This window comes from Pristis pectinata, chromosome 12, assembly GCF_009764475.1.
Source record: "Pristis pectinata isolate sPriPec2 chromosome 12, sPriPec2.1.pri, whole genome shotgun sequence".
Classification (NCBI taxonomy): Eukaryota; Metazoa; Chordata; class Chondrichthyes; order Rhinopristiformes; family Pristidae; genus Pristis; species Pristis pectinata.
This window is the reverse complement of record NC_067416.1, coordinates 51826222-51839329: the sequence shown is the minus strand read 5'-3', so window position 1 is coordinate 51839329 and position 13108 is coordinate 51826222. Positions and strand designations below refer to the sequence as shown.

Genomic DNA, 13108 nt, shown 5'->3' with positions numbered 1-13108 from the left:
CTGATTATGCTGGCTGCTTCACCAAGGCAGTGAGATGTAAAGACAAGGAGGGGAGGCTGGTGTCCGTGATGTGCTGGGCTGTGTCCAGAACTCTCTGTAGTTTCTTGCGATCCCGGGCAGAGCAGTTGCTGTACCAAGCCGACAAGATTAGTGAAGAAATCAGAACGAAATATCCCACCAATGCTGAGTCTGATGGGGTCCGGCTGCTGGATAATATTAAACGTGCATGGGGTAAGATCCAGAGAATTCCCGAGGGGAAGGGGAAAACTGGATGGACGCCAGCATCCAATCACAATGAAGAATGAGAGAACGTGTTCAGTTACAAGACCAGCAGGATGTGGACTGTGAAAAACATAAAGATCAGATGATGAGCAAGTGAAAAAGGAAAAGGAGAACTGTGACAGGTTACACAGTCCGTGGGACAGAGACACGAAAACATCAACAGAGCAAATCTGTGCGTTAACTGAACAAGTGAGAGAACAGAAGCAGAAGTGAGATCGAATGGAAGTGAACTATCGGAAGCTCAGTGGGATGAGGGAGAACGGGACAGAGGGGAGTGGTCACCGCTTCCCCTAATCTGCGTCTGGCCTCCCCTCGGCAGTAGAGGAGGCCGAGGACAGACATGTGGGTGGGGGAATGGGGAGTGGAATTAAAACAGCCGGTCACCGGGAGATCCCGGCTGGTAGGCGGATGGAGTGAAGGTTCTCGATAAAGCGATGCCCCGATCTGTGTCGGGTCTCACCGGTGTAGAGGAGGCCGCACCGGGAGCACCGGATGCAATAAATGACACCGGTGGATTCACAGGTGAAGGACGGCCTCACCTGGAAGGACTGTCTGGGGCAGGTGTAGCACTTGGTGCGGTTACAGGGATGTGCCGGGTGGGGGATGGGTGAGGAGAGACCAGCTGACAAGGGAGTCACGAATGAAGAATCCTTGTGGAGAGAGGCGAGGAGTGGGGAGGAGAGAGGAGGGGTGGGGTGGGTACGGAGGGGGAGTGGGGAGGGGAGAGGAGAGGGAAGGGGAGAGTGGAAAGGGGGGGAGAATGTTGTTCAATGCCGGGCACATTCTGTGGGTCAAGAACTGGGGGGAGGGTTCAGGTTGAGGGGCTTCATCCGAATGGGATCTGTGAGGAAACAGGTCAGTTTTATGTTGATGTGAGCGTGGGGGAAAGGGAGGAGGGAGGGAGGAGGAGGAGAGGGAGAGGGAGGGACAAGGGGGAGGAAGGGGGAGGGGGAGGGGAATGGTGGGATCGGGGTGTGATAAGGTGGTTAATTAAAACTGTAAAGTGCAGCTCAGCTGTATCAGAATCAGGATTATTATCACTGACGTATGTTGTGAAATTTGCTGTTCTGCAGCACGACAGAGCAAGACATAAACACATAAAAGTTTCCGTAAGTCACAAAAATACATAAAAAGTAAAAGAGGAATAACAAGGTAGTGTTCATGGGCTCATGGACCGTTCAGAAATCTGATGGCAGAGGGGAAGAAGCTGTTCCTGAATCGCTGAGTGTGGGTCTTCAGGCTCCTGTACCTCTTTATTTATATTTAAAAGAAGTGACCGGTGCAGAAGGGGCCACACAGTGAGCACCCAGTGCAGTGCGGGGATTGGAAGAAGTGCAAGTGAATCGTGAATAAGAGGAAAAGGGCTTCCAGACCTCACATTAAATTCAATGCTGGGTAACTCATTCCCTCTGTTTGTATCAGAACTGGTCACTTCTGCTGTCGATCATCCACCTGTAACATTGGAGAAACAAAGGATGGCAGATGCTGGAATCTGGATGAAAAATACGATGATGCTGGAGGAACTCAGCAGGCCAGGCAGCATCCGTGGAGAAAAGCAGGCGGTCAACATTTCGGGGTCAGGACCCTTCTTCAGGACTGAAGACGAGAAAAGGGGAAGCCCAATATAGAGTAACTAGGGACAGAATAGGTCCCTTAGGGCACCAATGCTGTCATCTGTGTGTGGAACCACAAGAGAGGAGTGAGATCTTCAATGAATATTTCTCATCTATATTTGCACAGAGAAGGTCATGCAAGCTAAGGAATTAAGGGATACGAGTAGTGATGTCTTGGGACATATTGTCGTTACAAAACAGGAGGTGCTGGAAGTCTTAAGGCATATTAGGGTGGACAAATCTCCAGGGCCTGATCAATTGCATCCCAAAACATTACAGGAAGAATAGGAAAGAAATTGCATGTGCCCTGGCAGAGTTATTTACATCTTCCTTAGCCAGGGGTGAGATACCAGAAGTCTGGAGGGTGTGCCTTTATTTCAGAAGGGCTGCAAGGACAAGCCAGGGAACCACAGGCCAGTGAACCTAACATCAGTGGTGGGAAATTACTGGAGGGGATTCTGAGCGACAGGACCTACCAGCGTGTGGAAAGGCAAGGCCTGCTAAGGGACAGTCAGCACAGCTTTGTGAATGGGAAATCATGTCTCACAAACGTCACAGTGTTTTTCTTCACAGGCGGAGGACTGTGCCGGGTTGCCGTGTGGGGAGCAGGTGCAGTCTGGCTCTTTGGCAGTTGCAGAAACAATAAGACTGCAGATGCTGGAATCTGCCGCAAAAAGACTGCTGGAGGAACTCGGCAGATCGAGCAGCATCTGTGGAGGCAGAGGGATGATTGGTGTTTCGGGTGAAGATACTGCATCAGGACTGAGCGTAGAGGGAAGACAGCCGGCATAAAGAGGTGAGAGGGAGGGGGGAGGCAGAGGTTGGGAGGTGGAACCAGGTGAGGTGGGAGATGATGGGCAGGTGGAGGCAGATGGGTTGGGGGTTGGGGGGAGGCAGAAGGTAGAGACATCGGCTGGAGCTGATGTGGAACCAGATAAGGGAGGGAACGTGAGCAGGTGGCAGCAGCTGGGGCAGGGGTAAGTAGACAGAGGCAGAGAGATGACAAGTGAAAGCTGGGAAGGGAGGAAGGATGATGAGCAGATGGAATCAGGGGCGGGAGGGGAACGGATCTCGGGAATGGGCGGTGGGGGAAAGAGGGAGGAGGAAAAGGTGAACAAAAGGAGAATCTGGGAGGAGTGGGAAAGGAACGAGAGTTGGTCGCCTGAAACTGTCAAATTCAACGTCCGTACCTTTGGGCTGTAGGCTCACCAAGTGGAATACAAAGTGCCGTTTTTCTAGTTTGTGTTTGGCCTCACCATGGCAGTGGAGAAGGCCGAGGACAAACAGGTCAGTGTGGAAATGAGGAGGGGAATTGAAATGAGCTGGAACCAGAAGCTCGAGGTGGCACATCATCCTTCACCATTTCTGCGTCAGGATCCCAGCACCAATCACATCTTCCCCTCTTCCTCCACTTTCTTCCAAAGGACCACTCTCGGTGCTGGAGCAGCCGTCCAAAACTAGAGGCTCCAGGTGAAAGGAGAAAGATTTAAAAAGGATTGGATCGGGTGGCAGCTGAGGGAATGTTTCTCATGGGGGAAGAATCCAAATTTTCAGCGGCTTGGTTTTGGGCTGAGGGGTCACCTGTTGGCGATGAGGAAGATTCTGTCACTTTTCCATCAATCAGAGAGACAGGGTGAGAGAAGCGTCTACAAAATACATTGCAGTCATTCCCAGTTTTGAAAGCATCTCCTTAAACTCTGATCATCAGGCACCAATCTCAAAAGGGCAGAATCTTTCCCCAACCTGACTTGGGAGCGGTTCCTCAGTTATTGTATTCAGGACAGAAATCAATGAATTTTGTTTGAGGTGGTGAATGGGGGAATCAGGTAGGACAATGAATGAGGCACAGGATCTGTCAGGACAGTTCTGTATTGCAGTGACTCAATTGTGTGACATTCAGCCCATTGAGAACAGCTTCGTGTTGAAAAGAGCTGGGAGTAGCACGGTAGTGGAGCATTTAGCATGACACTATTGCAGCGCCAATGACCCGGGTTCAATTCTGGCTGCTGTCTGCAAGGAGCTTGTACATTCTCCCTGTGTCAGCACGGGTTTCCTCCGGGTGCTCCAGTTTCCTCCCATTTCCAAAGACATACCAGTTGGGAAGTTGTGGGGAATCTATGTCAGCACCGGAAACGTGGAGACACTTGCACGCTGCCCCCAGAACACTCTACTCAAAAGACGCATTTCACTGTGTGTTTCAATGCACTTGATGAACAAAGATATCTTAAATCTTAAGGAAAAAGTAGAGTTAAACACCATTACTTTCTCCCCGAGGCTTGATGGATGGGGAATGTCACAGAAAGATACAGCACAGAAACAGGCCGACACAGTCCACAACTCCACACTGATCCCACATTCATACTTTCTTTAAAGTTCTCCCGACATTCTTGTCAACTCTCCCCAACTTCTCCCACTCACCAAGTGCAATTTACAGCAGCCAATTGACCTACCAACCAGCATGTCTTTGGGACATGGGAGGAAACTGGAGCTCCTGGAAGAAATTCCCAGTCACAGGGAGAACCCCCACACAGTCAGTACCCAAGATCTGGATTGAACCTGGGCTCCTGTCACTCCAAGGTAGCAGCTCTATTAGCTGTGCTGCTCTAATATCTGGGACAAGACCCCTGCTGAGCTGTTGTCTTTGCCATCAATCTGCTGAAAGTCCTGCAGGAAATTCCGGGGGAAGCTCTTCACCCACACAGTTCAACAATGTGGAACGTGTCACCACACGGAGGGATGGAGGTGAACGACAGGAATGCATTGAATGGGAAGCCGAATGAGCACAGAGCTCGTAGAGCTGCTGCCTCACGTTGACAATGTTCAATCCCGACCTCGGGTGTTGACTGTGTGGAGTTTGCTCCTTCTCCCTGTGACTGTGTGGGTTTCCTCCCACGTCCCAAGAGGTGCGGGCTGAAAGGTCATTAAAGTACTGTAAATTGTTCCTAACGTGTGGGTGATGAGTAGAATCTGCTGGTGGTGGGGGTGAAGCAGGGTGTGGTCAATGCAAATGTGGGCAGAATTTTAAAAATGTATTAATGTAGGATCAGAGTAAATGACTGGTTGATAATCAGTGCAGACTCAGTGAGTCAAAGGGCCCATTTCTGTGCTGCATCTCTCTATTCCTCTGAATATTCATATGGTGAGATGGGAGGAGGCTGGTGTGGAGCAGAAACACTGGAAGGCACCAGATGGGCTGAATGGCCTGTCTTCTTACTGTTCATTGTGTGCATTGCAGAGACAGGAAGCGTCTTAGACAAACTCTCTCAAACAGAACCGCTTTATTTTAATCAGAGATCCAGAACATTGAACTCTCACTTAGTTAAAGAGATTACAAAAGAAAATCAACTGTGCCCAATGACCAGGGGTCAATCCTGGTCGAGATCAGCAGCGTTGACAGAATCCAACCCCCGTGAACACCTGCAACACTTGTGAATTTGCGCTCGATTTCAGTAGCAGTGGTGGTTGTATATTGATCATACAGAATATTTAATCTTTCTCCGCGGTGTGAATTCGCTGGTGTTTCAGCAGGTCAGATGACGAAGGGAATCCCTTCCCACACTCAGAGCAGGTGAACGGCCTCTCCCCGGTGTGAACTCGCAGGTGCTTCACCAGACTGGATGACGTAGTGTATCCTTTCCCACATGTAGTGCAGGCAAAGGGCCTCTCCCTAGCGTGAACTCGCTGGTGTGTCATCAAGTCAGATGACTGACGGAAGCTCTTCCCGCACGTTGAGCAGATGAATGGCCTCTCCCCTGTGTGAACTCTCTGGTGTATCAGCAAATGGGACGACCGACTGAATCCCTTCCCACACTCAGAACAGGTGTACGGCTTCTCCCCGGTGTGAACAATCTGGTGTGTCAGCAAATTGGACGACCGAGTGAATCCCTTCCCACACTCAGAGCAGGTGTAGGGCGTCTCCCCGGTGTGAACTCTCTGGTGCATCATCAAATAGGATGACCGAGTGAATCCCTTCCCGCACTCGGAGCAGGTGTACGGCTTCTCCCCAGTGTGAACTCGCTGGTGAGTTATCAGGCTGGATAAGTGAGTGAATCCTTTCCCACACGTTGAGCAGGAGAATGGCCTCTCCCCAGTGTGAACCCGCTGGTGTATCAGCAGCTGAGATGACTCAGTGAATCCCCTCCCGCACTCAGGGCAGTTGAACGGTCTCTCCCCGGTGTGAACTCTCTGGTGTGTCAGCAAATGGGATGACCGAATGAATCCCTTCCCGCACTCGGAGCAGGTGTACGGCTTCTCCCCGGTGTGAACCCGCTGGTGTATCAGCAGCTCAGATGACACAGTGAATCCCTTACCACACTCAGGGCAGTTGAACGGCCTTTCCCTGGTGTGAACTCTCTGGTGCGTCAGCAAATTGGACGAATTAGTGAATCCCTTCCCACACTTGGAGCAGGTATACGGCTTCTCTGCAGTGTGAACTCGCTGGTGTGTCTTCAGGCTGCATGACTGAGAGAATCGCTTCCCGCACTCGAGACAGGTGTATGGCTTCTCCCCAGTGTGAACCCGCTGGTGCTTCTTCAGGCTGGATAACACAGTGAATCCTTTCCCACATGTTGAGCAGGAGAATGGCCTCTCCCCAGTGTGAACACGCTGATGCATTTTCAGGTTGGATAACTGAGTGAATCCTTTCCCACACGTTGAGCAGGAGAACGGCCTTTCCCCAGTGTGAACTCGCTTGTGTGCCTGCAAGTTGGATGACTGAGCAAAGCCCTTCCCACACTCCGAGCAGGAGAATGGCCTTTCCCCGGCATGAACTCGCTGGTGCGACATCAGGCTGGTTAACTGAGTGACTCCGTTACAACACGTTGAGCAGGCGACGGCTGATCCCCAGTATGAACACGCTGGTGTGTCAGCTGGTGGGATGACTGAAGGAAGCCCTTCCCACACTCAGTGCAGATACACGGCCTCTTCTCTGGGAATTTGTTGTTGCATCAGCAACCGGAATGTCTGAGTGAATCCCTTCCCACACTCAGAGCAGGTGAACGGCCTCTCCCCAGTGTGAATTTGCTGATATTGTGTTTGAGATCCGCATGAACAAATCCTCTGCTTGTTGTATCCTGCAAAAGAAATTTACAGAAGTCATCAATAGGTACAGGACAGTACTTCAGCTGAGATTTTCATCTCTGCAGCGAGCTGTTATAATCATGACAAACACAAGCTTGAGGAACAACGTCATCTTCCATCGAGGAACATTGCAGCATCCAAAGTGACATCAAAATCTCTGGTTGTCTTTCCATCTATAATCAGAATGGGCCATTTCTGTCACTTCCCTTTGTTCTACCCGTTGCCTCCCTCACCTACTCTGCCACTGAAATTCAATGTGTTTTCTGTCTTTCACTGTTAAAAGGGGTATCAAACCCAAAACATTCCCTCTTTATGCAGATGGAGACACAAGAGACTGCAGATGCTAGAAATCTGATGCAATACATAAGGGAGCTGGAGGAACTCAAAGTGGGTCAGACAGCATCTATGGAGGGAAATGGACAGTCAGTGTTTTGGGTCTCGGTGGTGTTGGACTTGGCGATTGTATTGGTGTTGGTTTATTATTGTCAGTTGTACCGAGGTACAGTGAAAATGTGTCTTGCATACCGATCGTACAGGTCAATTCATTACACAGTGCAGTTACATTGAGTTAGTACAGAGTGCATTGAGGTTGTACAGGTAAAAACAGTAACAGTACAGAGTAAAGTGTCACAGCTGCAGAGAAAGTGCAGTGCAGGTAGACAATAAGGTGCAAGGTCACAACAAGGTAGATTGTGAGGTCAGAGTCCATCTCATTGTATAAGGGAACCGTTCAATAGTCTTTTCACCATGGGACAGAAGCTGGCCTTGAGCCTGGTGGTACGTATCATCAGGATCATTGAACGTGAAGGGTCGGCGATTGGACTCACTTGTTGGAGATTGTCATTGTGTGGCAGTTTTGTGGTCCAAGTGTTATTTTCCACTTAATATTCCATAATAGAATTGTTAGATACCATTCTATATTCAGACAGAATAGAACATGTTCTCAGTGGCAGAAGGAGCCGAGGACATTGAACACAGTTGAGTTGTAAAATAACCATAAGTGACAAGGGTTTTTGATCCTTCAACACAGTGTTAACTGACACAATTTAGCCACATGGGTAAATTACTTTAACAATACATGGTTTTTTTATTGACTGGGAGTTGGACTTAGTCCCTTTTTTGACCTCTGTCCCAACTATAGCTGTTACCTACAATGATTTGGACATCAGCAGTGTCTGGAGACTGGTCCCAATCTCAGTTTGCTCATCTGTGTTTCCAGACTGCCTGCAGAGTAAAGGCAAAGTGCTTTTTGCAGCAGAATCAATGGCCGCATTTATACCCACAATCCCCAGGGCTCCAGAAACTGTTCCAGCAAAACAGTCATTCAACAGCTGGGGCCTTGAGTCCACCTTGGGCCGGGCCGGCAGAGAAAGCAGCAAAATCAAAAAATCTGCAGGTGCCGGAAATCTGAAATAAAAATAGAAAATGCTGGACACAGGTCAGACGGCATCTGTGGGAAGAGAAATAAATCATGTTTCAGGTTGGAAACCCTTTGTCAGAACCGAGAAAGTGAGAAAACAAGTTTTAAATTGCAGAAAAGATGGGGAAGGGATAAATACACCATTAAACCCACAGGAAGTGGGAACAGGAGTAGAACATTCAGCGTCTCAAGCCTGCTCTGCCATTTAGCAGGATCATGGCTGACTTTCCTGCCTTGTCGCCAGAACCCTTAATTCCCCTACTGATTAGGAATCTATCCCAGCCTGAAATAAACCCAAGGACTCTGCCACACAGTTCTCTGTAGCAAGATGTTACAAAGACTCCAGCTTCTGAGAGAAGAAATTCCTCTTGTCTCACTTTAAAATGGGAACTAGTAAATTTCTCTTTCATAAAGCTCTGCTAACTCTGCTCAATAAGTCATGATTTTTCAAACAATCAATCAGATAAAAGGGCAATCTCCAAACTAAAACATTAACTCCATTTCTCTTTCCACAGATGCTGCCTGACCTGCTGAATTGTCCAGCAGTTTCTGGTTTTACTTCAGATTCTGGCATCTGCAATTTCTCTTCAAAAACAGGGCAAAGAGGACGTTTCCCATTGAGAATGCCTCAGCAACCCTGGCCTCACCCTTAGTTTACAAACCTGTCAGTGATTGAGATGAATGAGGGCAGGTAGAGAGAGATATATCAAACACAAAGAGATATTTCATTAACTGTGAAACACATGCTGCAGCTGTTGCTGGAACCACAGGCCTCGGCAACAGTTCTGGCCCACATTTCACAGCGTGAACATTGCCTTGTCTCCAACTGCCTTTGATAGTCTATTAACCACAAAGTTTAATAGAGTAAAACATCGAGCAAGGCTGAGGTTGTCCAAGCGAAGCCAATCAGACATGCTTCTTTTTCCCCCTCATCTATGCCTCCCTCCCCCCATCCATCCCTACCTCCCACCCACCCACCTATCTATCCACCCCCAATCCCCATCTATCCCTCCTCCTCCATTTCTCTCCCTCCACCAATCTATCCCTCCCCCATCTGTCCCACCCCCCCATCCTTTCCTCCCCACCCCCCCCATCCTTTCCTCCCCTCCCCACCCAAACCTCTCTGTGTTACTTTTGCTCTCTCCCAGTTCCAACGCAAGGGTCTTGGACTTGAAAAGTTCCCTTTTTCTCTTTCCACAGACACCGCCCTGACCTGCTGAGGGCTTCCCGCACTCACTGGGTTTTGTTTGAATTAAAACAGGAAAGTGCCCGGGTCCCCCGTGTGGAGCGGGAGGGGGAAGGGGAGAGAAAGGCCGGGACTGCTCAGTGTGGCCGCCCGCAGTGATCCTGCAGCCCGCATGGATTCTTACTCTAACCGTGGGCCGGACCCCGGACTTGAGGAAACCCGTGATGCAGCACTCCCTTTCGGCTGCCATACAAACCAACCTAAACAGCACCTTCAAATAGCTTCATTCTCGACCACAAATCATTCTGCCGACAATAACTGTGTGATGAAGGAAACACTGTTGTCAGTCTCTGCACGGAAAGCTCCAGAGATCTATCCTCTGATTTACAAACGATGTCCCTGAGTTATCTCATCAGGAGACACAACATCAGGCTCCACGTGTCTGCTGATGACATTCAGTTTCACCTCTCCAACGTCTCCGGTGTCCCAGATCTATCACAGTGTTCAACCAACACCCAATGTTTCATGCGTGGAAATGTTCTGCAAGCGAACCGTGTGAAGCCTGAAGCCGGTGTCTTTCGTCCCCGCCACTCAGCTCACTGGCCCCATTCCCAGGAGATCGTCTGAAGCTGAGCCTGACTGTTCGCAACCTTGATGTTGTGTCTGGCACAGACCTGAGTTTTTACCTACAGCTGAATTTCACCACTGTAACATCACCTGACTACCACCGGCCCAGTTTATCTGCTGCTGAAAGCATCAATTATGCCCCTCGTTCGTCCAGACGTGTTTTGTCAGAACATTACAGCACAGTACAGGCCATTCGGCCCACGATGTTTTGCCTACATTTTATCCTGCTCTAAGATCTATGTAACCCTTCCCTCCCACAGAGCCTTCCATTTTTCTATCACCCTGGCACATTTTCCTCTGAAAATTCAAATTTTATAAATGTAAATAAAAAAATCTGCCGATGCTGGAAATCAGGGAAAAAAAACAGAAAATGCTGGAAGAACTCACCAATTCATACAGCATCTGAGGAAAGAGAAACAGAGTCAATCACAACACCACTTCCCCCATTCCCCCTCCCACCTCCTCCTCATTTCCCCTGCCCCTCCTCTCCCCACATAGTTAACAACAGCACATCCCTTCCACAACACATTCTATGCGCGTTTTGAACAGGAGGGAGGTGGATTGTCACCATCCACCCTGACAACCTCCAGTGCAGCTGAACCTGTGATCACAGTGGAGGACGTAAGATCAGTCTTCCGGAGAGTGAACACGAGGAAAGCACCTGGCCCAGATGATGTCCCTGGCCGTGTGCTCAGATCTTGTGCTGATCAGCTGGCAGAAGTATTTGCGGACATATTTCACCTCTCCCTGCTTCAATCTCAGGTTCCCACCTGTTTTAAGAAGACAACTATCATCCCGATACTGAAGAAAAGCAAGGTATCATGCCTCAATGACTGCCGACCAGTGGCTCTGACATCTACAGCGGATGCCATCTCCCTGGCCCTACACTCAGCTCTGGAGGGTCAGGACAGTAAAGACACCTACATTAGACTTCTGATTATTGACCACAGCTCGGCCTTCAATACAATAATCCCAAGCAAGCTTGTCACCAAACTCCAAAACCTAGGACTCAACACCTCCCTCTGTAACTGGATCCTTGACTTTCTAACAAACAGACCACAATCAGTGAGGATAGGCAGCAATACCTCCGGCACGATTATTCTCAACACTGGTGTCCCACAAGGCTGCATCCTCAGCCCTCTACTCTACTCCCTATACACTCATGACTGTGTGGCCAGATTCTGCTCTAACTCCACCTACAAGTTTGCAGATGATACCACCGTTGTTGGCCGTATCTCAAACAGCGATGAGGCGGAGTACAAGAAGGAGATAGAGAGCTTAGTGGAATGGTGTCATGACAACAATCTTTCCCTCAATGCCAACAAAATAGCTGGTCATTGACTTCAGGAAAGGGGGCGGTGTACATGCACATGTCTACATCAATGGTGCTGAGGACGAGAGGGTTGAGAGCTTCTAGTTCCTGGGAGTGAACATCACCAATAGCCTGTCCTGGTCAAATCACGTAGACGCCTCAGCCCAGAAAGCTCACCAGTGCCTCTACTTCCTCAGGAGGCTAAAGAAATTTGGCACGTCCCCTTTGACACTCACCAACTTTTATGGATGTACCATAGAAAGCATCCTATCCGGATGCATCACGGCTTGGTACGGCAACTGCTCTGCCCAGGTCCACAAGAAACTGCAGAGAGTTGTGGACACAGCCCAGTGCATCAAGGACACCAGCCTCGCCTCCTTTGACTTTACCTCTCGCTGCCTTGGTGAAGCAGCCAGCATAATCAAAGACCCCACCCACCCGGGTCATTCTCTCTTCTCTCCTCTGCCATCGGGCAGAAGATGCAGGAGCCTGAGGGCACGTACCACCAGGCTCAAGGACAGCTTCTACCCCACTGTGATAAGACTATTGAGCGGCTCCCTTCTACAATGAGATGGACTCTGACCTCACGATCTACCTTGTTGTGACCTTGCACCTTCTTGCACTGCACTCTCTCTGTAGCTGTGACACTTTACTCTGTACTGTTTTTGTTTTTACCTGTACTACCTCAATGCACCCTGTACTAACTCAATGGAACTGCACTGTGTAATGAATTGACCCGTATGAACAACATGCAAGACAAGTTTTTCACTGTACCTCGGTACAAGTGACAATAATAAACCAATACACCAAGCCGAATGCCCCAATGCAGTGCTGAGCGACATTGACTGTAAGTGGCCCCTTTTGACAAGATTCACTCAGCTCGGACCTCACAAGCGGACGCAGAGTTGGGAATTTATTTTCGGGGACATATGCGAGTGATTCCGGAGATCGGGGGCGGGTTCAGCTTCACATATTGACGGGAGAAGTGCTTCTGAGGAGTGGAGAGGATAAAAAAGATGGTTTTGTGTGCAGAGTAACGAGGAGATGGCTCCGGGACCAGTGGACACCAGGTTTAAATATTTTTTGCAAAATCATCCAAGGCGGTGCCAGCGTTTTGGCGGTGCCAGCGTTTTGGCGCTGCAAGATCTCCTTTGTTTTGTCTCTCTCACTCTCTCTCTCTCTCTCTCTGTCTCCCCCTCTCTCTCCCAATGCTCTCCCGGCTGCCGGATCGAACACCCGACCAGGCGGCGACGCTGTGGCCCTTCCCCCGGCAGAGACATCGCCTTTGCCCCCGCTCCAGCCTCCTCTCCCCGCACAACTGAAAACTCCATTCACCCAGCTCGACTGAAGGCTCCTCCGTTCGGAAGCCGGAACCAGCTCCTCCCGCCGCAGAACCGCACCTCCCGTCTGCATTAAAACAGGACAATCCCAGAGCAGGAGGGACAAGCGGCTGAGCACAGCGGGGCGGGCAGCAGCGGTCCCGGCAGAGGGGGAAATCGTGTCGGGCCCTGCGTCAGATTTTGCTCAAGGCCCGGGACCCAGATCTGGAGGGGAGGGGGAGCAGGGGGAGGGCGGAGGGGAGAGGGAGA

At 49.9% G+C, this 13108-nt stretch overlaps 1 protein-coding gene across 1 annotated transcript; it reads right to left on the bottom strand.

Annotated features, from left to right (window-relative positions):
- Nucleotides 1-5158: 5158 nt before the first annotated feature.
- On the bottom strand, nucleotides 5159-13108 carry LOC127576560 (zinc finger protein 229-like). Its single transcript, XM_052027104.1, has 2 exons — nucleotides 12855-13108; nucleotides 5159-6967 (listed from the first exon to the last, which is right to left on the bottom strand). Exon 2 carries the CDS (start codon nucleotides 6678-6680, stop codon nucleotides 5382-5384), a length of 1299 nt encoding a protein of 432 aa, XP_051883064.1. The 5' UTR covers nucleotides 6681-6967; nucleotides 12855-13108; the 3' UTR covers nucleotides 5159-5381.

Coding starts and splice junctions, on each gene's coding strand:
- LOC127576560 (XM_052027104.1), bottom strand. CDS start 6,680: ATGTCGCACCAGCGAGTTCATGCCGGGGAAAGGCCATTCTCCTGCTCG.